The 25,160-nt window shown below is 44.1% G+C and overlaps 1 protein-coding gene across 1 annotated transcript; it reads right to left on the bottom strand.

Annotated features, from left to right (window-relative positions):
* Positions 1-1,809: 1,809 nt before the first annotated feature.
* Positions 1,810-14,864, bottom strand: LOC125444639 (epididymal sperm-binding protein 1-like). The gene is made up of 5 exons (XM_048517164.1): positions 14,735-14,864; positions 12,887-13,033; positions 10,402-10,566; positions 6,106-6,169; positions 1,810-3,928 (listed from the first exon to the last, which is right to left on the bottom strand). Exons 1-4 carry the CDS (start codon positions 14,796-14,798, stop codon positions 6,114-6,116), a joined length of 432 nt encoding a protein of 143 aa, XP_048373121.1. The 5' UTR covers positions 14,799-14,864; the 3' UTR covers positions 1,810-3,928; positions 6,106-6,113.
* Between the last annotated feature and the right edge of the window lie 10,296 nt (positions 14,865-25,160).

The raw sequence follows: 25,160 nt of genomic DNA, 5'->3' as shown, positions 1-25,160 counted from the left end.
TCAGCTTCTCAGGTGTTTGGACCCTTCAGTTTTTCCATATTCTCTGATGAAAAGTGCCATGGCCAGACATGACTCAATTTTAAACCGAAATCTGTAATATTACGGTTCCATTGTGATACCTTTTCTGCAATAACAAGTGAAGGAGCATTCTTGGGAGATTCCTTTTCTGGCTAAATTTATCTCATGGAATTCACTGAATCATAGAGTTAGAAGGGGCCAACTGGGTCTTCTAGTCCAACTTCCTGCTCCATGTAAAATCAGACTGGAGCATCCCTGAAAAAGTGTTTGTCCAGCCACTGCCTAAAGACGGCCAATGAGAAGGAGCTTACCACCTCCCTAAGCAGTTGATTCTGCTGTTGAACTATTCTCACAGTTAGTCAGTCAGTCGATAGATAGAGGATAGAGGATAGAGGGATGGAGGGATGGAGGGATGGAGGGATGGAGGGATGGAGGGAGGGAGGGAGGGAGGGAGGGAGGGATGGAGGGAGGGAGGGAGGGAGGGAGGGAGGGAGGGAGGGAGGGATGGATGGATGGATGGATGGATGGATGGATGGATGGATGGATGGATGGATGGATGGATGGATGGATGGATGGATGGATGGATGGATGGATGGATGGATGGATGGATGGATGGATGGATGGATGGATGGATGGATGGATGGATGGATGGATGGATGGATGGGTGGGTGGGTGGGTGGGTGGATGGGTGGATGGATGGATGGATGGATGGATGGATGGATGGATGGATGGATGGATGGATGGATGGATGGATGGATGGATGGATGGATGGATGGATGGATGGATGGATGGATGGATGGATGGATGGATGGATGGATGGATCCTCCCATGCTAAGTAGAATATTGAGCAACAAGTGCTCTTCAGCAGTTCCAGTCTTGGGCGAGGGTTTCAGCTTCTTCCCACGAAATATTCAGTGCCTTCAGGTCTTGCTTGAATGTTCTCCTCTGGGTGTTTCAGGGGCGACCTCTCTGTCGTTTGGCATCAGGAGGTATCCACCTCATTGCCGTCTTTGGGATCCGTTCATGCGAAGGACGTGGCCAGCCAGTCGAAGTCTTCTGTGTGCAACAATGGTATGTGTTTGTACAACCCGGTGCATCGGGTATCAAGTGTAGGGATAAAACAAATGGAAACACACACTATTACCATGCCACCTATCTTGGGCTTCTATAAGACTTCACAGGTAAGTGTTTCTATTGGTTGTGCTGGCTTAGCAGTCAAGCAGCTTTATTACTACTTCTTGGCTTGGACAAGTGACATCATTTTTGGAGGCTATCAAGATGAAGTCAATCAGTGGACAGGTCATTAGGGTGGCTCTGTGTATTATGAATTGTATTCCATGATTTTTTTAAAAAAAAATGAACTGGGATAGATGTGTGCCATAAGATGACTAGAACCGGCATTGCCTATTATAGTTAAGCAGGCAGTGCAGAATGACAAATACGTGGCACTCCCTTCTTTTGTGGTTTTGAGGTAATTTATCTAAAAGAACTTGGAAGGATGAGGTACATTAAGTGGTCCCCCATCCAACGTTTGCATACCTCTCTCTCTTGTTTATTTACGGTCTTCGACCAAAACATTTACAGTACAATTTAAAATAAACCAACTTAGAACCTTCTTAACTAATATAAAATACAATTTAAACGCATACCTCACTTTTTAAAAACATGTTCCACTGAAAGGGTGAAAAGAGGAAGAACAGCCTAGCTTTTCCTCCTCCGCTTGCTTTACTGAAATGTGTGAAATTGCCTTGGTTTGAAATAACCACAGAAGTCTTATTTCTTTTCCTGAACAAGAATTACGTATTTTTTTATTACAAATGATATCTTCTGACACAAACCAAAAAGAAATCACCTCAGTTAACATTCAAGCATCTCTCCTATCAAGTCAGGTTCATCTTAACTCGTCATTTACTTTGAACGGTGATAAAGATTCTCTGGGAACTCACACAGGGGAAGATTTCTCCTAACAGTCCTCCTCTGAGATCATTGAACCAGAATTAAACCTATGACCTCCTCCCTGAAATGTATACTTGAAAAAGGATTCTTCAGCATACTTTCAACCTAAAAACAGTCCTCAAGGCATACAACACATTAAAACATAAGCTATGCATTAATTATCATGTTGTAAATTCTTCGTTTGGAAGCCCCGCTGAGCCCAGTTGGGGAAGGTCGGCCTAGAAGACAAGCAAATAGTATCACTATGTAAAAATATTATGGGACACTGTTTAGGGAACGCTCCACAAAGGAGAAGGTAATAGTCACAATCTCAGCTTTGGAATCAGTAGGCACCACTCTACAACAATTCAAGATCTTCTGGAAAAAAACCCTGGAAACTCTATTCCTAGAGGTCTTCTGGATTAAGTCAAAGGAAAGTCTTTGACTTAATCCAGAAGGCCTCTAGAGGTAGGGTTTCCAAGTCCCTGCTGGCCACCATTAGGGGATAGGGATTAAGGTTGCCAGATCCAGGTTGGGAAACTAGTGGAGATTTAAAGATGGAGCCTGAGGAGAGCAGGTGAGGTACAGTGCCATAATGTCCATCCTCTAAAGCTTCCATTTTCTCCAGGGAAACTGATCTTTGAAGTCTGGAGATGAACTGTAATTTCCAGGGTATCCCCAGGTCTCACTTGGAGGCTGGCATCTCTATCTAGGGATGGAGAGAAAACCCCTTATTCCATCCCATCCCAATACAAGTATAATTACAGTTCAATGGTGAAAAATCTCTCTTTTTAAACTATCGGTTACTCTCATTTTAACCATTCACCTAAGCCCAGTGCTGCTATTACTGCATATAAGTTGTGATGATTTAACCACCCTGGTTTGTGTTTGGATGGGAGACCTCCATGGAAGATCAGGGGTGTGGCATGGAGGCAGACAATAGCAAACCACCTCTGAACATCTCTTGCCTTGAAAACCCTACGGGGGGTTGTGAGTTAGAAATCCCTTCACTGAGGACAGGTTCTTTTCCCATATTGGTGAAACCACTTAACTGCAACCTGTCTGTTACATCCTAATGTCTGATACTTTCAAAACTGATTCTTCTTCTTAGTGGTTCTAGAAATGAGTATGATCTGTTGGGTAGACTGCTGGGCACAGATTAGGAAACTCATCTAGAGTTCGAACTCCTCTTCAGTCTTAAACCTCATTGGATAACTGGCCTCCTTGTAACCCACCCAGAGCCCTTCGAGGATGGTGAGGGATAGAAATCCAACAAATAAATAAATAACCGCAAACATTCCCTCTTAAGCTAGCTTTCCTGTTCTGATAGTAAACTAGAGAAAGGAGCTGTGCATATGAAATAAACATCTTCGCTGGCTCTGAAAAACTGAGGCTCATTCCGCACATGCAGAATAATGCACTTTCAAACTGCTTTCAATGCTCTTTGAAGCTGTGCGGAATGGCAAAATCCACTTGCAAACAGTTGTGAAAGTGGTTTGAAAACTCATTATTTTGCGTGTGCAGAAGGGGCCTGAGACTTCAGTTATAATTTCTGTGATCGGTTCAAGGATCCCTGTAACCATAATATGTTTTAGGCAACAACAGAGGAGGGCGGCACCACACCCTCCCACAGAGACAATTTCAATAACTAGTGAGCCCTATAGCTTCAGTCCCAAAAAACACTTACTTGGATGAAAGTCCCCCTCCCTAAATGTTTATTTCAAGTAAATGGTTTTAAGGTCTCATCCAAAAACCACAGTATTAATGGTGGCTCATTTTTTGTGCCCTCGATTGGACACCTCAAACCAGCAAACTCAGCTGATGTCAATTGGATAACTAGGAAACAAGCTTCATGAGATTGGGTCCACAGATCGAGCTACTCCGTCTTGGTCTCTTTCTTGACCGTATTCACTGTAGCCTTTTTCCTGGACAATTCTTAGCTTCATCCAGCTGGTTACTTCCAGGCAACTTGGAGCTGTGAAACAATGCAGTTATACAGATATAAATGTTTTGAGTGTTGCTTCCAATAATGATTTTTTAAAGTTTGTAGAGGAGAGGTGATTTTCTCCAACAGTACATGTCTGAGTGACAATGCACATTGTGGATCAACAGAGTTAAAAAGAAGCCTGGGTCCCCTGGCTTATGAACACGGTTACAAAGTAGGGCCTGGAGGTGGGCTGGAATTATAACCAACCTCCAGATTTCAGAGGTCAAATTCCTTGAAGGAAATAGCACTGTGGGAGGCAGCTGTATTGAATTCCATGGAGTTGAGGAGAAGTGGAAGTCCTAGAGGGCTACCGCATCCCCTCTGAGCTCCCTCCTCAAACTCTGCCTTTCCCAGATGACTCATATCTCCAGAAATTTCCCCCAAGCCAGAGTTGGCAAGCCTATCTCCACAACCAAGTAAGATCTCTCACCAACTGAGTGTGAGTCATGGTCCAGAGTTCCCTTGTACGTGCCTTTCAACAGTAAGTAGGAGACCTCTGCAATCAGTCTCCTGCACTTCCGTGACAGCCATCCTGTGACACCAGAGGTCCCTGTGGTGACACTGGGGCCTTTGAAACTCTCTCATTTCTTGCACCTAAACCAGGGGTATCCAATTGGCCAGGCTGGTAGGGGCTAATGGGAATAATAATCCATGAAAATCTGAAAGGTCAGATGAAAATTAAACTACATTTAAATATTTAAATATTTACATATTTACATATTTACATATTTACATATTTACATATTTACATATTTAATTTTAAATATTTAAATATAAATATTAAAGTATTAAATATCAAAATATTTAATATCAAATATTAAAATATGTAATGTTAATTTAGAATTAAATATTAAAATATGTAATAATCAAATATTTAAAAATTAAATATTAAAATGTTTTAACGGTCAATATTAAAATATTAAATATTAAAAATATTAAAATATTAAAATTTTGGGGAGGCAGAAGGGGTTAATTTTAATACTCTTTAGGGGGTTATTCGACTCTCATTTTATTTTGTGGCTTTATAAAATCCCAGGCCACTGAGACAGTACCGTGACTGGCAGAAATGCTACAGAGAGATCAATCAACAACAACAAACTGGTAGCAGATCTATATCTTTCTTCTAATCAGATAACGTTCTTGTATGCTACCTGTTTACTGACTCACTCTCTCCCCACCCACTGACTTCATCTTAAGCAATGTGATGACAGAATAGCAATCTGATCTGAAGATTTCATAACATCTTCCTCAATAGACAATGAAGAGAAAATATTTTGTTTGTCTATCCTGATACACAAAGCTAGGACTATGGCTTGGTGGTAGACCCCTGGATTGTATATATAACATTTCAAGTTCAGTCTCTGTCATCATCTTTTCCACACACAAAAAAGTCTTCTAGAAAGCTGTCAATTACAGAAGACACTACTGACTTCGAAAGAACATTGGCCTTAATGGTTTTTCTCCATCATAAGGAGTCTCAAACTGCCTTAAAATCACATCTCTCACACACACACCAGATATTTTTTGGGTAGGTGGGATTGAAAATGTTCTGAAAGAACTGTGATTAGCCCAAGGCCATTTAGCAGGTTTCAGGGCGAGGAGAGGGGAATCCATTTTGCTTGACTACTACATCTGTGCTTGACTACTACCGTGTTTCCCCGAAAATAAGACAGTGTCTTATATTAATTTTTGCTCCTAAAGATGCGCTATGTCTTATTTTCAGGGGATGTCTTATTTTTCTTTGTTCTGTTCGTCGGGCATGCTTCCAAACAAAAACTTTGCTACGTCTTACTTTCGGGGGATGCCTTATATTTCGCACTTCAGCAAAACCTCTACTACGTCTTATTTTCTGGGGATGTCTTATATTCGGGGAAACAGGGTACATCAAATCACATGGAATGGGAATGGGAATAAGGAGGAAACTGAGCAAGATGGAACAAGAAAGTTGGCTGGTTCCAGGCCAGTGATCTCGAACAAGCTCAATTGCAACCTGCTTTGGGTTTATTTATATCCAATTAAATCAGGAAGCAAGTGACAGCTTTGTCCAAGAATCACCTAAAATGACCACCTGTGAGATCTACGCACAAGAAGCACAATGAATCCAGGACATAGCAAGAAACGCAAGATGTTCTCTGTGCTTCACTTCCTTCCCCATTTGTTCTTACCTGAAGAGTCAAAATATGTCCTTTTTCTCATCCACAACAGAGTTGGTCTTTCCGGGACAGAATACTGAAAGATTAAAGAAGAGATCTTTAATCAAGGGATCTCCATAACTTTGATCAGTGCAGGGCAGATGCCCTTTCCATCTCTACCATGACATGTACAGTAGCTTAAAGGAAGCTCTAGATAGAATGATCATATTGATTGATTGATTGATTGATTGATTGATTGATTGATTGATTGATTGATTGATTGATTGATTGATTGATTGATTGATTGATTGATTGATTGATTGATTGATTGATTGATTGATTGATTGATTGATTGGACTTTTATACCTCCCCATCCCCAAAGGGCTCTGGGCGGTGTACAGTATAAAATATAAATATAGGTAAATAACTAAAACCTTTAAAACAGCGATAGCAACAATAATAACAGTAATAGAGGCGTCCGGCCAACCCCATTTTTAAAAAATTCTCCCCGGAGGAGGAGGACGAGTCCCAAGATAACGGGCCCGGATGTAAAGTGCCAACTAGGGGCACCATTTCAGCGGCTGGTCCCTCCAAAGGCCCGGCAGAACAACTCCATCTTACAGGCCCTGTGGAACTCACTGAGGTCCCGCAGGGCCCTAACAGCCCGAGGAAGAGTGTTCCACCAGGCCGGGGCCAGAGCCGTAAAAGCCCTGGCCCGTGTGGAGGCCAGCCACATCATTGAGGGGCCAGGGACCACTAGTAAATTGGCCTCCACAGAACGGAGAGGCCGTGCAGGGACATATGGGGTGATGCGGTCTCAAAGATATGGGGGTCCCAGGCCGCGTAAGGCCTTAAAGGTCAACACCAGCACCTTGAAAATGATTCGGAACTCTGTCGGGAGCCAATGCAGCTGGCGCAGCACAGGCTGGATATGATCATAAATGGCGTTGCCTGTGAGCAGATGCGCCGCTGCATGCTGAACCAGTTTTAGTCTCCGAATCAAACGCAAGGGAAGGCCCGCATAGAGCAAGTTACAATAGTCTAACCTGGAGGTGACCGTTGCATGGATCACAGTGGCTAGGTCCACCTGGGAGAGGAAAGGAGCCAACCGTCGGGCCTGGTGGAGATGAAACAAAACAACCCGGGTTATATGGGCCACCTGGGTCTCCACTGAAAGAGAGGAATCCAGGTGGACCCCCCAGGTTTTGGCGCCGCGACGGAGGGTCGGCGCCAATGTGCCCCCCTCCCACACCGGGCGGGCTGGAAAATCCATGTCCCCCCCGCCCGCGGCTGAGCCAAAGGATTTCCGTCTTCGATGGATTCAGTTTTAACCTGCTCTGCCGCAACCAACCAGCAACCGCCTCCAAACAATCTCTGTGCTTCACTGGACTACATGTGACTGGACTACATCATGGACTACATGTTCATGGACGACGATGGTCAATTGGCAGAGCTGATGGGAATCGTAGTCCATTAACATCTGGAGGGCCATAAGTTGGAGACCCCTTCTCTAGTTAAACAAAGGATTGCACTTGACCATGGAAGGGATCTTTTCAGAAACTGAAGCTGTTTAAGCAGCAATCTGATAATTCCATAAACCTAGATGCCCAAACGCATGGAAATACTCAGATTGTAAGTGAAGCGTTGACCCATATTCTCATCTTGAGTTTTAATGCCTTTTGTATTGGTTACTTTGGGGGTTTTCCCCTTTGTTGTATTAGGTACTGTTTATTTCTTTTAATGAACTTTTTTTAAAAAATAAAAATAAATGAATTTAAAAAATACTCAGCCAAAGCCTTTAATTAAAATTAGCTTTGCTCTGTAATTAGGTAATAATTACCTATGATTAGATCAACATTTCAGCATTCTTCCTCCCCTGTTCCAAAGCTATTTTGTGCAGCATCGGATGCTGCTACTCTAGTTCCAGAGAATAAGAGCCATGAAGTAGACATGTCACTTACTGAGTTGTCTTGTTTCAGTGCAGAAGTAACTCAAATTTGGAGTTAGAATTCGGTTTGAATTTTTTTTCCTTTACATATATACAGCTGTTTTTAAAAAATCAAAATGTCCTAAAAATCAAAGGCCGTTGATCTTAAATGTATTTTTAATGCAATGAAACAAGTAAAAATGGTGTTTGATCCAACCAGCTTTTCTACTGGTGAAAAAGGGTGGAGGGCATCATCTTTGATCATCAAAAAAAGGCTATGCAACATATCAGACCTAACAGACCTAACTGCATTTTCTGAATATGTCTATACTTACCTCAATCTGACATCCAGCATGGTGTAGGGCAGGGGTAGGGAACCTGCGGCTCTCCAGATGTTCAGGAACTACAATTCCCATCAGCCCCTAGCAGCATGGCCAATTGGAATACAATTCGATGATCTTGGGGCAGCTATGTTCTGCTTGCCTGACCTAAGTGACAAGTTTGTTGTAGGGATAAAATGGAGGAAAGAGGAGAATCATGTACGAAGCCAAGGGGAGGATGGAAATGTTCTAAAACAAGCAAACAATGTGCGCACCTGAGTATACATGGATGCTGTGTACATAACATGTAATATGGAAAAAATGGATTGCGGGTAGATTGCATTGCAAGTGAAGACCAGTCGTGAAGCCAGTGACTTTGATCTCCCTAATTTTGTATTCCAGGTAGAAATGAAAATTGGCCATGCTGACAGAGGCTGATGGGAATTGTAGTTCCTGAACATCTGGAGAGCCGCAGGTTCCCTACCCCTGGTGTAGTGGTTAAGAGCAGGTGGATTCTAATCTGGAGAACCGAGTTTGATTCCCCACTCCTCCACCTGAGTGGCAGAGGCTTATCTGGTGAACTAGATATGTTTCCACACTCCTACATCCCTGCTGGGTGACCTTGGGCTAGTCACAGTTCTTCAGAACTCTCTCAGCTCCACCTCCCTCACAAGGTTCTGTTGTGGGGAGAGGAAGGAAAAGGAGCTTGTAAGCTACCCTGAGTCTCCTTACAGGTGCGAAAGGTGGGATATAAATCCAAACTCTTCTTTCTTCTTCTTTCTTCTTCTTCATCATCTTTAACCCCATGTTATTACATGATCTCTATAGTCCTGCTGAATCATTTATTCCAGGTAGAAATGAAAATGTCTGAGGGAGATCAAAGTCACTGGCTTCACGACTGGTCTTCACTTGCAATGCAATCTACCCGCAATCCATTTTTTCCATATTACATGTTATGTACACAGCATCCATGTATACTCAGGTGCGCACATTGTTTGCTTGTTTTAGAACATTTCCATCCTCCCCTTGGCTTCGTACATGATTCTCCTCTTTCCTCTATTTTATCCCTACAACAAACTTGTCACTTAGGTCAGGCAAGCAGAACATAGCTGCCCCAAGATCATCGAATTGTATGATAAATGAGGATTTGATCCTGGGTCTTCCCAGTCCACCATTCTAATCACAATATTCTGTATCACACATAGGTTCCTATGAAAATAGCATCTCAATTCAGGCCAGGAGTTGGGGACAAGAAGCATGAATTACTTATGATAAATTGATTATCTTGATGTTCTCATCGCTGCCTGGGACAAACAGGCTATTGTGTTGAAAATCAAGTCTGTCTGCCAGTAGCAGTTCTTTCCCAATGAGTATACAGAATTACAACGGATGCTGAATGTGCGGGTGTGTCTTTCAAAGACTATAGGCGTGTACAGGCATTTATAATTTGGAGCATGGCCTTTTATATACGGCATGTTCTGGGGCTAGCCTCCTTTATACTATTCCAGTATGGCCAGAGAAGCGTTCCCAATGTGTTGTTTTATTCATCTTGTAGAGACAGTGTGGTGTAGAGGTTAAGAGCAGGTGGACTCTGGAGATCCAGGTTTGTTTTCCCCAGTCGTCCACATGAGCGGTGGGCTCTTATCTGGTGAACTGGATTTGTTGCAATAGTGGCAGAGGGCATGGGAAACATGAGCCACTTTTCTCTCCCCCCCCCCTCTCTCTCTCTCTCACACACACACACACTCATGCTGCTGCCCCAAAAAAACCCTCTGGTTGCTTTAAAGTTAAAACTAACTTCCTTCTAGGCAGCAGGGCCAGGCTAGATCAGTTTGAGTGGGGGCTTTTCCTGCACACACCCCAGGAGTGCCTGGGGCTGAATTCCCCCCCTACACCCACTGGTTACACATCTACTGTTGTGGGGAAAGAAAAGGAAGAAGTTTGTAAGCCCCTTTGCGACTTCTTACAGTTGAGATGAGCAGGCTATAAATCCAAACTCTTTTTTTTCAAACTCTTCTAGTTGAATATGAAATCTTCTCCCTATGGTTTACACCAGATACTTACAAAGGTGGGCATACTTACTGGTATCAGCACAGTAGCTCCATTTTTTGTCTATGTCATAGTTGCTTGTGGTAGCACACCAGAACATCCTGGGTTTGACATGCTCATCTGTGCAGGAATAGAACACTCGCTCACGATACACAAATGGAAACACACAAGGCTTTCCATGGGAATTCCCACCATGTTCTGTTGGGGGGACAGGAGAAGAGAATGGGAACAATTGATAAAATTATGGCCACGTTAAGGATAGAGAAGTATCTCAAACCCTACTGAAACTGCTCCAATTGATAAAATTATGGCCACGTTAAGGATAGAGAAGTATGCCAAAACCTATTGAAATTGACCTGCATTGAAATTGAAATTGATGCACTGCATCAAATCATGGCTTTTACTGCTGTTTTGGAATGGGCTTTAGAATAATTAAATTAATGAATTTGTTCAATGGCTAGCTTTCAGTATGTATGTAGGATTTAAAGAAAATAGTATTCATGAAATACCTCCAGTTATCATACAGATTAATCAACAACAGTGTATGATAATTGGGCATTCCCATCACATTTGCAGATACTTATCCTTAGGACTATTATGCCTGTATCAAAAATCTTCTTAAAATTTTCCTAGATATGGAATACTCTTGGCATAACATTTTGGAACAATTCAAAAATATTTTAAATATGAACTTGTGACCCTTCTTGAACTGTAAAAAAGGTGAGATATACATTTTTATTTAAATTAATAATTATAATCCTGAATGCTCCGTTTCCAGTTTACATACTAAAACTACATCAATAGCTGTACCTGAAGATCTTGAGACCATTTCATTTCCAATTCAGACTTTTCCCCTTCCCACTCATTTTTCTATTTAGAAGGGTATAGTAGGATCCAGAAATCCCTTTATCAAATTTAAACATTTTTAAAGGGGAAAAGTATCGGCTTTCAGTTAGCATTATGGTCCTCATTGTACTTCGGATAAAATATTTCATCTGAAAATATTTCATCCCTACATTTTCACACACGTCTACGAACTGAATTTTTCTACCTTAATAAAATCTATAACTGTCGATCCTATCACTCCATTCCTACCATTTTTCTTAATAGAATCCATAAGACTTTATCCTATCACTAAACATCTTCCTCTTTGTGCTCTGTTCTGGAAAAGGGAGATTGATAAAGATTCTGAGCTTAATTTAAACTTGGAATGAGAAACCTATAGGGTATTCTGTAGACATTAATTTATAACTGTATCCCAAGCCATCGTGAACGTGTTCAGTAAATTTTTTAAAGCTAATTCTCTTTCCCCCCACAACCATCATAATTCCTTTAGTGGCAATTCCAGTCCACATCATATTAAATAGTCCGGGGATTGCAGACAATTTCATGGATTGTATTCCTGGTGCAACAAGGGAATGTAAGGATGCAATTGGGATACTCAGTCCATCCCCCATCCCCCCAGGTTTCTGTCAAGCACATTCTACCCCAACCTTCATAGATGTCCACCACATGCTAGTACAGTGATGGTGAACCTTTTCGAGACCGAGTGCCCAAATTGCAACTCAAAACCCACTTATTTATCGCAAAGTGCCAACACAGCAATTTAACTTGAATACTGATATTTTAGTCCTGCGTGCACCCACCGCTCTGCCCTACGCTGCTCCAGTGCCTCCACTCCACCCGCTCAAGCAGGGGCCAGCCTGCTCTAGCCTCCAGCAAGGCACCGCTCTGTGCCTCTCTAACATCTCCGCCTCCTCTGCCCCCCCCTTGGGCATCAGCCACCCGGAGCACAGGCACAAGGCCTGCCAGCTGAGTCTTCCCTGCTCGTGCGGCGCATTGTGCCCAGCTGCCCAGGCCAGCCTAGATGTGTGTGGGGGTGGTGGGGGTGGGGGTGTGATTTTCCATCCCCCCACATGATGAACTCTGTATGCGTGTGCCCACAGAGAGGGCTCTGAGTGCCACCTCTGGCACTCGTGCCATAGGTTCGCCATCACTGTGCTAGTAGGTCATCACCCAGAAAATGTAGCTTGTGGTCTCAGAATCCAAATTGCTTCTTTCGGCACCACCAACACAGCCGGTGGTTCGCCTCCATTATTGTCTGTTCCCATTGCATTCCCCTTCCTCTGACAGGAAAGATCAAGACACTGACATCAATGCAATTCTTAATCTTCTTGAGACCCTTCAACTTGACATATTCCAGGGCAGTGCACCTCTGTGCACATTTGCTGAGGAGTACGGTAAATCTCCTGGATTGCAGTGGAAAGTACTGTGCTGGACACGGCCAACTTTCCTGCCAACAAAAGAAGGAACAAGAGTCTTCTTCTTTTGCCACTGGCAAGGCTATACCACGGATCATAGAATCTTCAGGGACAAAAGCCACACAGGTTGGGGAGTACAGTGAGTAGAGGAATCAGGCAAGAAGAAGGGCTGGTTGGATCCAGCACACTGAGTAAACATCCCTGGAATTTGCCTTCCAGTCTTCCTTGCTTCAAAACTCATCATCACCAGCCTATACCTTTCTCATAGCAACGCTTCCACTTGTGGTCTTTGTCATAGTTGCTTGTTGTGGCACACCATAGCCAGTCAAACCTGGATCCGTCCTTGGTGCACGTATCATGTGTCTTGCCTTTGTAAAGAAATGGGAAGGTGCAGGCTGAAAAGTCTAAAGGACGCAAAGAGAAAATCAAGAAATGAACACCACTGCAGTCTAAATTTGGTGGCATACACTTATCTTCTTTCTCATTTCTCTGCAGTCTAAGGAAACACACACAAGCTGTTTTGGAATAGCTTTGACCTATTCATGCCATGTAAATAAAATTCACACATTATTTTGAAAATGAACTCCTGAATTGCTAACAGCGCACATAGAGGGATGTTGACCATTCAAAGAGTGGGGTAAATGATTCCAAAACATTTTCTATGAGTGCAAAAGGTGCAAGTATTTTTGTGCAGCAATGTCTTTTAAAGCAAAGAGCATAAAATGCATTTTGCATAGAAGCCGTGGGGATGCAGATAGCTTGGAGCTCTCCAACTCCAGGATGTAGCAATGGCTGAGCAGAAGGCAACTGTATAGATAGTAATTTGGAGACTTGTTAGAACAGTGGTGGCGAACCTATGGCACGGGTGCCAGAGGTGGCACTCAGAGCCCTCTCTGTGGGCACGCACAAACAGAGTCGCCCCCCCACACACACACACACACATCTAGGCTGGCCTGGGCCACTGGGCTCTATTATTAGCATTAAACCCAAGACCTAGTTTTGGGGAAGCAGTGTAGGTAACCCTGTTAAGCGCTGTCAAACCCCACTGATTTTCATGCAAAGAACTAAAGCACGATCCTTTACCTGGGAGTAAGCTTGGTTGCTGGAAATGGGGCTTGCTTCTGAGTAAACCCTCCTAGGGTTGTGATTTACCCATTGGAAGAGTTGCACGGTTGCTTCAAAGCAAAGCCACCGACTACCACCAAGCTTACTCTCGAGTAATGCACACCTTGGAGTCAACCATTTTTTCTTAACTGAAACCTCAGTATTGAGATTAAATTGCCATGTTGGCACTTTGCAATAAATAAGTGGGTTTTGGGTTGCAATTTGGGCACTTGGGCTCGAAAAGGTTCGCCATCACTGTGTTAGAAAGTACTATTAGAGAACCCATCACCCAAGGGATGGGAATGGCTTGCACAAAATCCTTAATTTAAACCCAATTCTGTAAAAACTTGGATTGAGAAATCCAGAGGGAATGCTGTAGACATTAAACATCTTGATCCGTCAGCTGGCAAAGAGAAGGTAGCAAATGTAATGATAGTTTCAACTTATCTTCTACAGCATTTCTTCTATTTCCATCTCAGACCTCACAGTCAAACAGGTGTACTGTGGTTGCCAGTCTCCAGGTGGTTCCTGGGAATCTCCTGGAATGACAGCTCATCATCCAACTACAGAGATCAGTCCCTCTGGAGAAAATGGCAACTTTGGGGGTTAAGAGCAGGTAGATTCTAATCTGGAGAACTGGGTTTGATTCCCACCTGAGTGCCCTCTCTCCTCCCCAAACTTCATTATCCTTATCCCCAAATCTTCTGAAATTTTCCAAGCTGAAATTGACAACGCTACATCATGCTATTACTAGATCAGGAAGAAAAATCCAACAAACACAACCACTCCAACTACTTTTTCCCCCAAAACAATGAACTTTCTCCCTTGTCAAGTACTCATCTTCTACGCTCGATTATACATAATGGCACTCAGTGCATGGAGACAATTCTTCTGAGAAGCATTTTTTTTCTGAAGGCCCTCAAGAGGAAACCCAGTCACTAGGAAGAGAAGGAAAATTGTCCTCTTTGCATAATATTGTGAAGGTAAAAGGAAGGTCTTACCTAGAATTGCAGCGCTGAAGTGCAACAGAGAGGCACAAAGTAGAAGTTGGGTGAAAAAAAACATTGTCTCCAACTTCAAAACCAACTGCCAGTCCTTTTGTTCTTTTCAGAACAGCCTCCGCACTCCTGTAATTAACACTAAAACACACCTTTAGATACTCATACACATCAATTAAATAGTAATGCCATACACACTAGTCAACGAGAAGATCTCAGTGATTGGAAAGGAAGGACATGACGTGTGGTTGCTCCAGACAGCCAGAGTGTTTCACTTGGGATAGGCCATAACAACACAGCACTGGGATGTTCTAATTCCCATTTTTCCAGCAGGATTTGTAGCTACCTGTAATTTTCACTCGAAGCTTTTCTGGTTCCAAAAGGCCTTTGAGCTGTGGTGTTACAACAGCTCTGAGTTGCAGGCTAGTATAAGCTGCCAAACCCCAGAAGCATTGGCCTGCTTTCAAAAGCACTTTTCGAATGGGCCATTCTCACAAAAGTAATTGTTTCTGAAAACTTGTTCTCTCTCTCTCTCTCTCTCTCTCTCTCTCTCTCTCTCTCTCTCTCTCTCTCCCCCTTGCCTCATTTCTTGCTTTAAAAAATCAGCAGTGCTGAGCTGGACATGCCAAAGGTCCTAAGCTTAAAAGACCCTGTAAGAAAGAAAGAAAGAAAGAAAGAAAGAAAGAAAGAAAGAAAGAAAGAAAGAAAGAAAGAAAGAAAGAAAGAAAGAAAGAAAGAAAGAAAGAAAGAAAGAAAGAAAGAAAGAAAGAAAGAAAGAAAGAAAAGAGAGAGAGAAAGAGAAAGAGAAAGAGAAAAGAGAGAAAGAGAGAGAGAGAGAGAGAGAGAGAGAGAGAGAGAAAGAAAGAGAGAGAGAGAGAGAGAGAGAAAGAGAGAGAGAGAGAGAGAAAGAAAGAGAGAGAGAGAGAAAGAAAGAAAGAAAGAGAGAGAGAGAGAGAAAGAGAGAAAGAGAGAGAGAAAGAAAGAGAGAGAGAGAGAGAAAAAAAGAGAGAGAGAGAACAAACGAACGAACGAGCGAGAGAGAGAGAGAAAGAAAAGAGAGAGAGAGAACGAACGAACGAGAGAGAGAGAGAGAGAGAAAGAAAAAAGAGAGAGAGAACGAACGAACGAACGAATGAATGAATGAACGAGCGAGAGAGAGAGAGAGAGGGAGAAAGAAAGAAAGAAAGAAAGAAAGAAAGAAAGAAAGAAAGAAAGAAAGAAAGAAAGAAAGAAAGAAAGAAAGAAAGAAAGAAAGAAAGAAAGAAAGAAAGAAAGAAAGAAAGGTTTCATAAATTTTAAGTATTTTTTTCTTTTGGCTTGTTTTTGTATTGTATCCTACGCCCCAAATTGTAGTTTACTTAACTTGTGCATGAATCCAGTTCTGTCAAAACATGTCACTATTGTTATGGTTCCTACTAGGGTGGAATAACAACATTTTTCCTGGAGGAAATCCAGTGTCATTGCTCACAACAAGGAGATGTAAGTTAAGTTCCTCCAAAGATAAGTTGGGAGTCACCCACTGATTTCAGACAGAAACAGAGCCAGCTTCTATCCTCATGGCTTCCTGATGCAATAAAGGAACTCTCGGGAAAGGAAACCAACGTGTACCACGCTAGTGGAGAAAGAGCTGGAAACTGAATTTAATCCATTGTACAACACAAGTTATTTACTATGCAATCCTAAGCAGAGTAATCACTTTTAAGCCTCTCAAAGTTATTGGCTAAGAAGGGACTAAACTCTGTTTAGGATTGTGCAGTTAGTTATGGGTAATGAATTATTCTAGCGGCTATTTCCCCACTATAACAACTGATCTCCAGGAGACAGAGATCAGTTCACCTGCAGGAAGTGACAAACTCTATGACATTGTATCCTGTTGAAGCCCCTTCCCTCCCCAAACCCCACCCTCTTTAGGCTCCACCCCCAAAATCTCCAAGTATTCCCAACCCGGAGCTGGCAACCCTTCTTGTACATGCCTCTTCTATGGGCTGCTATGGCATCTTTGCTCAGTCTCACCAAGTTCCCCTCCTCAATACAGTCCCTGAGCTACATAGCATTTGTCTATGAAGGTCCCACGATCCCTAGCAAAGCCATTGTTGGCAGTCAAAAAAGGACCCTTCCTTTTTTCACCAGCAGAAAAGAAAAACAGCTGCATCTAGCCTTCTGTCAAATGCTTGTTGTGCAACTGTGTGTATTGTGCGGCTCGACCTTGGTTCCCAGTCCGGTGCGCACCTAAAACTGCTGTGGGCAGGTTGCCTGGAGTTCTCGTTGGGACAAGTCTGTATGCTATCTCTTATGAATTCTGCCTGTGAGAATGTGCCTTGTTTCTGTTATCTGAGGAGGACTATCTCTGCTTTTATGCTCGTGCTGTAACTCTGAAGATTCAGAGTTATCCTGCCTTGCTTTCGAATCTAACTTAGCCAGTGATTAAAGAACTGTTTGAAGTTACTTTGCCTGGACTCAATCTGTACGTTACACTTCTGTTCAAAGGGAAATAGTGAACGCATGAAGCATTGGAACAGGGGAAAGAGATTTTGAACACGCAGGAAAGACTTGGAATAGTTTCACAGCAGATGAGTTTGCAAACACCAGAGGCATTCAGCGCACCACCTACAGAGGAACGTGAGCACCCAATTAGATGCACCCATTAGCAATTCCTGTTAATAGCAGTGTTGTCCAGCCACAAGAGTTCATTCCATAAATTAGTTTACTAATAAGGCCTCAACAGCTAGGTTTCAAGGACACTGGTGAGAGATCTTGGCTAGCGATCCAGTTCCTGCTTCCTGAATTGCTTACAGATGTGCATGTGATGGTGACCCCAACAAAAGGCTTTCAAGGCAAGAGAGAAGCTGAGGTGGCTTGCCATTACTTTGCAGAGTTTTCCTTGGCAGTCAGCCATCCAAACACTCTGGGCGATTCCGCACATGAGTGAAATAGGTTCGACCCAGTTCCCTGAGAAGGGTACTGACCTAGGTCGAAGCCATTGTTGTTCCCCACTGCAACCAGCTTGATCCCAGCTCGGAGGGCGGAATCATCCTGTGCCTCTTCGCCGCTCCGTTCCGATTGGCTACTGTTCTATGGCCATGTTCCGTCTATCCCCACACACGTTATTTAAAAAACTGCCACAGGAATGGAGGGACAAAGGTGGCATTTTTTGATTGGCCAGCTGTACACATGCCCGAAACACTCAGCTGTGATTGGCTGAATGGGGGACTCCTGGCACCAGAGATTCCGCACTTTACTGGAATCGAGCTGAGTTCGAGCGTGGTTCCCTGAAAAAGTAGTAGTTCCCAACTGGAGTCGGAGTTACCATTACACGGGGCAAAGCTGGTACAAAACCACGTTGATCCCAGTGGTTGTGCGGAGCACTTAGGTCGAATGCAGCTTGAACTTAGGTCGATAACGCAAGTGCAGAATCGACCTCTGTTTAGTTTCTGAGGGCTGATGAGATCAGGCTGTACCACACCGCCTTCCTTCCCACCCTGAATGGACAAGCCTTCATGAAATCATAGTATTTCAGATCAGTTTACCCATTTCCCAAATAGGTGTAATAGCAAACAATTTGATTCATGGAAATGGTGGGTGGAGAATTTGGAAAAAGGATTTTCTCATCTTTATCTAAGTGACATGCCAACAATATTCAGGCAGTAAGGAACAGGGGCATCTTTTTACTTCGGCTTCTTCTCACTTTGTGGTGACTTGTGGAGTCCACGTACTGTATGCCAGGCAGGTTTGTCATACTTTTAATTGCTGGACACCAAAGTCCTCTAAAGGAAAAGAGAGGGGCTGAAGACCAGAATCTGGCAAAAAAGGAAGAAGGGGCCTGTTTTGCCTGCAGAAAGTTATGTGGGGGGTCCTGGGGCCCACACTGACAAAAATTCAAGCATGCCAGGGTCTTCAGTGCGCAGGGAATCAGATAAAAGTGTGCAGAAAAGCTGGCAGTCTAATCCCATGAAAGGACACCCATGAAAAGGCAATTCTCTCTTTCTTTAGAGCATTTTATCCTGCTGTGACTGGATTCAAGAGACCTCCCCTGTCTTTTCTGGATTAAGGGCCCTTTCCCCACTTACCCTTGTTGGAGGGTTACTGCGCGCAATTCCCAGCGCGCACAATTCCCGGCGCGCGCAATTCCTGCCGCGCGCCCCGGCAATTCCTGGCGCGTGCCCCGGCTTCCCCGGCTTCCCCATCAAAAGGCGCCATTTGAAAAGGCACCAGGAATTACGCGCGCTGAGGGGGCACGAGAGAGGCAGCGTCTCTCCGCCCCTGAAGTGGGGAGTGCAGCTGGACCCCGCGCTACTTTAGGAGAGTAGCGCGGGGCTTAAGGTAAGTGGGGAAAGGGCCAAGATTGAGCTGAGCATCTGGTGATTTAAGTGATTTTGACACAGTGTAAATCTCAAATGTGTTTCTCTAGACCTAATATGGAGTAGTAAAGCTACAAGGCTCTTTTTTTACCCAGCTTCAAAGGTAAAGACTAAGGGTATCTGTCTGCTACAGCAACAATATTCTGAAACAAGGTGCATTACCTATAGGTGTGTACAACCTTGACTGTATGGCTGATTCCGCATGGGCCAAAAACAGCAGTGTGAAAACGGTGTGAAAATGGTGTAAAAGAGTTTAAAACGGTGTAAGAGGGTTTATACTGTTTTCACACTGTTTTCACACCGCTGTTTTTGGCCCATGCGGAATCAGCCTATGATAGTCAAAAATGTCTTGAGGATTTTGGCCAGAACTGCCCACTTTTCACTGTAGTTACATGCAAGAAATTGATGGTAAAGCTGGAGAACATTGCAGTAACAGCAAGAAAGGAAACATTTTTTAAAAAAGAAAAAGTTCATCTTGGAAAACCTGAGACTTAAGATATCTCAACAGTCTTCACAGCATCTCTTATCTAGGCTTTCAATGCACTTGATGAATTTGGATCCTCTGTTGTTTTAGGATACAAGGCATTACACATTTTTTCTGAAGTAGCATCATCTCTTCTTTTGCAGGCAGTGGCCTCTGGTGTCCAGACTTCAGAACTGCAAAGCCAACCAATTCTCTGAACAGGAGGTAACAGACTCTGCCCCCTTCCGCACATGCAGAATAATGCACTTTCAATCCGCTTTCAGTTTGCCAAAGGCGCCGAAAGAGGCTGAGGCCTCCGCATGCTGCCTATTATATAGGGAGCGTGCTCCACCCATCGCCCCGTGCGTCATGCACGACATTGCCGGGTGGGAAGGTTCTGCCGCGCAGCCACCCAGAGCCACTCATGCTCCGTGCACGAAGCTCACCGCGTGCCCTGCCCCCTGTTACAATTACAGGCCTTGTTGACTCAAGTGCCGTCATTTATTGTTAAGAGAGAAGAAACTGCCATAAATTATTATCTGTTTAGATGTCGGTGGAGCAAGTTGCTGCAAACAATCCAACCATGTGATGTCTATGCCCAGTGTAGTGGTTAACAGTGGTGGACTCCAATCTGGAGAACCAGGTTTCTTTTCCACATTCCTCCACCTGGAGCCTTCTGGGTGACCTTGGGCTAGTCACAGTTCTTTCGAAACTCTCTCAGCCCCCCCCCCCACTTCTCTTGTAAGGTGTCTATTGTGGGGAGATAACATCTCTCCCTTTCTGCAGGCTGAGGGCCTTTCCCCACTTACCTTAAGCCCCGCGCGACTCTCCTCAAGTAGCACGGGTTCCCCTTGCACTCCCCACGACAGGGGCGGCGTCAGCGCAGCCGATCCGATGCTGCCGCTGTCACGCCCCCTCAGCACGCGGCATCCCTGGTGCTGGAGAAAATGGTGCCTTTTGATGACCCCGCGCAGAGCAGCGCGCAGCATAGGGGGGATCGTAGAGAGTGGGGAAAGGCCCTGAGAAACAGCCCCCCTTTTCCCTCTGTCACCTTTGCTGTCAGAAAAGCACTCAGAAGCCACCTCTTTTCAAGACATCCCACAGATTTTGTGTGTGTGCTGTGCAGAACGGGCCAATGTCAAGTTCTATACAGTGGGAAAACCAGATCGCCAAGCAACCTTCCATGGTCTCCCTAATCTCCCTCCTTCCCCGGTTCCCCTGCTTCTCTGTCACCTGCAGCACCTTCCGATTCCTTGTCTTCCTGCCCCCTCACCTTTCAAGGGAGGCACGTTGGCAGTAGCCCTGGTAACCTTTGGGTGTGCAAGACTTCTGAGAGGGGGGATTAGGGCATATTCTAAGCCCGTGGTGGCAAACCTTTGGCACTTCAGATGTTATGGACTACAATTCCCATCAGCCCCTGCCAGCATGGCCAATTGTAGGGGCTGATGGGAATTGTAGTCCATAACATCTGGAGTGCCAAAGGTTCGCCACCACTGTTCTAAGCATTCATAAGGGAAGAACAGTTTTGGGGGTTGAGAATGCCAGTTCCCCGCTCTAGTTTGGAATCTACCCCAAGGTAGCTTGTACGGCAAAATATTTAATACAACCAACCAGCCCAATCAACAGCAAGCCTTTACTCATGCAAGATGTAACACGCTCCCATCTGCTTTGTTGCAAGGCAGGCATTTGAAAATTCTCCATCTCGTGAGAGAGTTTGCACATGCCCCATGAATTGTGTAGAATCGCTCGAACATGTACTTGTGTACTGCCCTCTGTATGGCGCCTTCCATGCATGCAGAATAATGCCCTTTCAAGACACTTTCAATGCACTCTGCAGCTGTGCGGAATGGCAAAATCCACTTGCAAACAGTTGCTGTCTGAGGGTGGATCACTTTTGTGCGAGGCCCTTTACCAATAATACACACTCCTCAATTGCTGGGGTAATAAATTGGCCATAGCCATTTTATTGAGCAGAAGCGTGAGCCTAAGCATGGGTCTGGATCTGGTCATACGGGTACGCGCTGCAGCTTAGCAGGGCGGGTGCCCCATCCCAAGCTTCGTTCCCCTGTGGGGCTCTGCCGGGCGGACACTTCTGGCCAGAGATGTTCCCCTTCGGCCCAATTTGCCCCTCCTTTTCTTCTGGTGACGCTAGCCCTTTTCTAGCCTGGCTCTCCTTCCCCTTCCGCCCTTACTGAGCAGCATCAGCTGGTCTCGCTTCTCCCCACCTCGAGCAGCAACCGCGCCTTGTGGTGATTCACAGGCGTCTTTGTGAAAGTGGATTGAAAGTTCATTATTCTGCAGAAGGGGTATTTTGATACATAGAGGAGTTCTATAGCACTGCAGACTTCTAAAACAGGAATACCATATCTTGTTGGGCCAAGCAAACAAATCATGCTCACCCCTTTCTGTTGGAATAGTACCAGAACGGGGGCACATAGCCAAATGTCTTGAACTATTAACTGAACCCCAACAGAGATGGATTATTACAAGATGCAATACTTTCCCATCGGCCATTACAAAGGGTCGCTACCTATCTATCCTTCTCCAGGATTGGGTCTGTCCACGCTGTAAAAACCAAGTGGAGACTCTTGCTCACATTATACTTGACTGTCCGAGATATGTGGGTATTAGGAATTTCTCTCCTGGGCGGGTCTTAGACAAATCTGAAAGAGACTCTGACAACTCTGCTGTGGAGCTTTTGTTAAATAACACAGAGGCCGTGCTCTTGGAAAAAGCAGCAACATTTATTTTACAAGTGACAGAATTTTCTAAGTAATGTCCAATGCTAGATACAGTTTATCTGTCTGTGTTTTTAATGTACTTTTGATTTGTACTTCAGAAATGTCTGTAATGCTCTGGAGCCTATTTTAATATGCCTAATAAAGGTTGTTGTATTGTATTGTAAGCACTGCAGCCAATTTTCAAACTCTGTTATATTGTGTATGACTTTTTCCCCTTATCTGTCTTTATGCTGATATGCCAATAAAGGTTGTCTTGAGAATGCCTCTTTCCCGCCTCCCTGCCTTGTGCTCTGCTATGATACTAGAGTTGAATGGGGAAGATGATGCGCTCTTGTCTTGCATCCCCTGTCACTTTAAAACTGGGAGCTGTGTTATGCTTCTTTCCCTTAACTTGAAACATCATACAGGTGTCACAAACTCTGTATTTTGCCTTTTTTGCAGCCTTCTCACCCACCATTCTCAGTTCTTCTCTCTCTGTGTGTTTGTGTGTGTATCTATTGAGAGAGCGTTCATTTCATGCATCTGATGATATGGTCTCTACTTTCTAACCCACAATAAATCTCTTAAAGAGTCACAAGGATCCTCCAACGTGGCTCATACCATCTCTCACCACCTGATGGAGCAGGGTCATAAGAAACAACCAGCGCGCGAGACAACCAGGTAAATTAATCACTAAATCCATTCCGTTCTGTGTTTCCGTTCACCTGTTCCTAGTACTGTTTCAATGCACAGCAGTAGATCAAGTTGTCGGCCCAGCTGGCAACTCCTGGAACATGTCAAAAATAAAGAAATCAATCATTAACTTACCAGACCACACAATTACAACAGCTGCTCTGCAGCTGGGGTGATTTGTATCCGAAGACCTTGCTGCGTTCCAGAAGAAAGTCAGTTTGGTTCCTTGCTTTTCTCCTTAATGAGGCCCCAAGCAGCTTAGAACATTACTCGTTGCTTTTCTATTTTGTTTTCACAACAACCGAAGAAGAAGAAGAAGAAGAAGAAGAAGAAGAAGAAGAAGAACAAGAAGAAGAACAAGAAGAAGAAGAAGAACAAGAACAAGAACAAGAACAAGAACAAGAACAAGAAGAAGAAGAAGAAGAAGAAGAAGAAGAAGAAGAAGAAGAAGAAGAAGAAGAAGAAGAAGAAGAAGAAGAAGAAGAAGAAGAAGAAGAAGAAGAAGAAGAAGAAGAAGGGAGGAGGAGGAGGAGATTTCTCTCCTGTAGGAGACTCAAAGGAGCTTACAATCTCCTTGCCCTTCCCCCCTCACAACAAACACACTGTGAGGTGGGGGGTGGGCTGAGAGAGCTCTGAAAAGCTGTGACTAACCCAAGGTCACCCAGCTGCCGTGTGTGTGGGAGTGCACAGGCTAATCTGAATTCCCCAGATAAGCCTCCACAGCTCAGGTGGCAGAGCGGGGAATCAAACCCAGTTCTCCAGATTAGAATGCATCTGCTCTTAACCACTATGCCACTGCTGATCCTTAAGATTGGTCAGACTGCCAGAGAGTGAAGGACTAGTCCAAGGTCACCCAGCAAGCTCCCAGTTTGACATTCTAAACACTATACCTTACCAGCAGATTAGTTTGCCTTCAAGGGTAGCAATCCCTCTAAGGCCCCTTCCGCACATGCAGAATAATGCACTTTCAATCCACTTTCAATGCACTTTGCAATTGTATTTTACTGTGTGGAACAGCAAAATCCACTTGCAAACAATTGTAGAAGTAGATTGAAAGTGAATTATTCTGCATGTGCAGAAGGGGTCTAAGAAAGGCAAACTGAAACGGTTGTTGAAGCACTAGCTAATCTTCCCCAGAGAGCGAGAAGATCAGCTGGTCTTGCTCTGCATGGGCCTGCAGGTGGCATGAATATTGTTACCCCTGTTCAGCAAACTTTAATAAGCTGCCAAAACGGAGGACCCTTTTCTCAGGAGTGAAAGTGTTTTGCGAAGGACGGGAGGCAATGTGGCTCGACTTTATGCCTTCGTCCTAGGAAGGGTGCACCTAGCTTTTAATCATTTGGGATATTTTTAAAAATTGTCGTTCATCCAGCTCCACAATGACCTTTCCCAAATGAGGTATGTGCAACTGTGTAGCATGTTGCAGATGTATTCGAATGGCATCAGGTATTTCTAAAATGGCGTTATCTCTGATGTTATTTATTTACTTGCTATGTATATTTACCTTGTCTCTTTAATGAGGACTGAAATTGGCTTACAACTGTGTTCTCCCCTTTCCTAGTTGCCCCTCACAACAGCAGCTCTGTGAGGTAACTTAGGCTGAGAGAAATTGCCAGGTCACTCAAGGCTCATTCTGCACATGCAGAATAATGCACTTTCAAACTGCTTTCAGTGCTCTTTCAAGCTGTGCGGAATAGCAAAATCCACTTGCAAACAGTTGTGAAAGTGGTTTGAAAATGCATTATTTTGCATGTGTGGAAGGGGCCTGCGTGACCTTCCATGGCAGAGTGGGATTTCAACCTGACTCTCACCCCTTCCGCACATGCAGAATAATGCACTTTCAAACCACTTTCAATGCACTTTGCAGCTGTGCAGAATAGCAAAATCCATTTGCAAACAACTGTGAAAGTGGATTGAAAGTGCATTATTGTAACTGCGCTTCTTGTCCCAGCAGCACTAAAAATCTTTAACTCTAAGATAGAAGCGCAGTTACTTTATGGAGTACCTATCTGGCTCCAAGCAGTTGACGACTCCTTGAATACTGTCCAATCCAAATTTTTTCCTCCGTAGAAAATTCATGGGCCTGCCAAATTGTGTAATCCGTGACAATGTCCTCTCTGTTTAGACCTGGGCCAAAATTCATTGGTTTATAGCGCTTGGTTGGGGGCTTTTAAGTTTTGGCTTCGCCTGCATTT

Source organism: Sphaerodactylus townsendi, linkage group LG15 (genome assembly GCF_021028975.2).
Source record: "Sphaerodactylus townsendi isolate TG3544 linkage group LG15, MPM_Stown_v2.3, whole genome shotgun sequence".
In the NCBI taxonomy this organism is placed as follows: domain Eukaryota; kingdom Metazoa; phylum Chordata; class Lepidosauria; order Squamata; family Sphaerodactylidae; genus Sphaerodactylus; species Sphaerodactylus townsendi.
The sequence above is the reverse complement of the archived record's forward strand: the minus strand, read 5'-3'. Positions and strand labels throughout refer to the sequence as shown.

Coding starts and splice junctions, on each gene's coding strand:
- LOC125444639 (XM_048517164.1), bottom strand. CDS start 14,798: ATGTTTTTTTTCACCCAACTTCTACTTTGTGCCTCTCTGTTGCACTTC. Junction 13,034..14,734: donor CTTCAGCGCTGCAATTCTAG/GTAAGACCTTCC, acceptor TGCGTCCTTTAG/ACTTTTCAGCCTGCACCTTC. Junction 6,170..10,401: donor GAGCTACTGTGCTGATACCA/GTAAGTATGCCC, acceptor TTAATCTTTCAG/TATTCTGTCCCGGAAAGACC.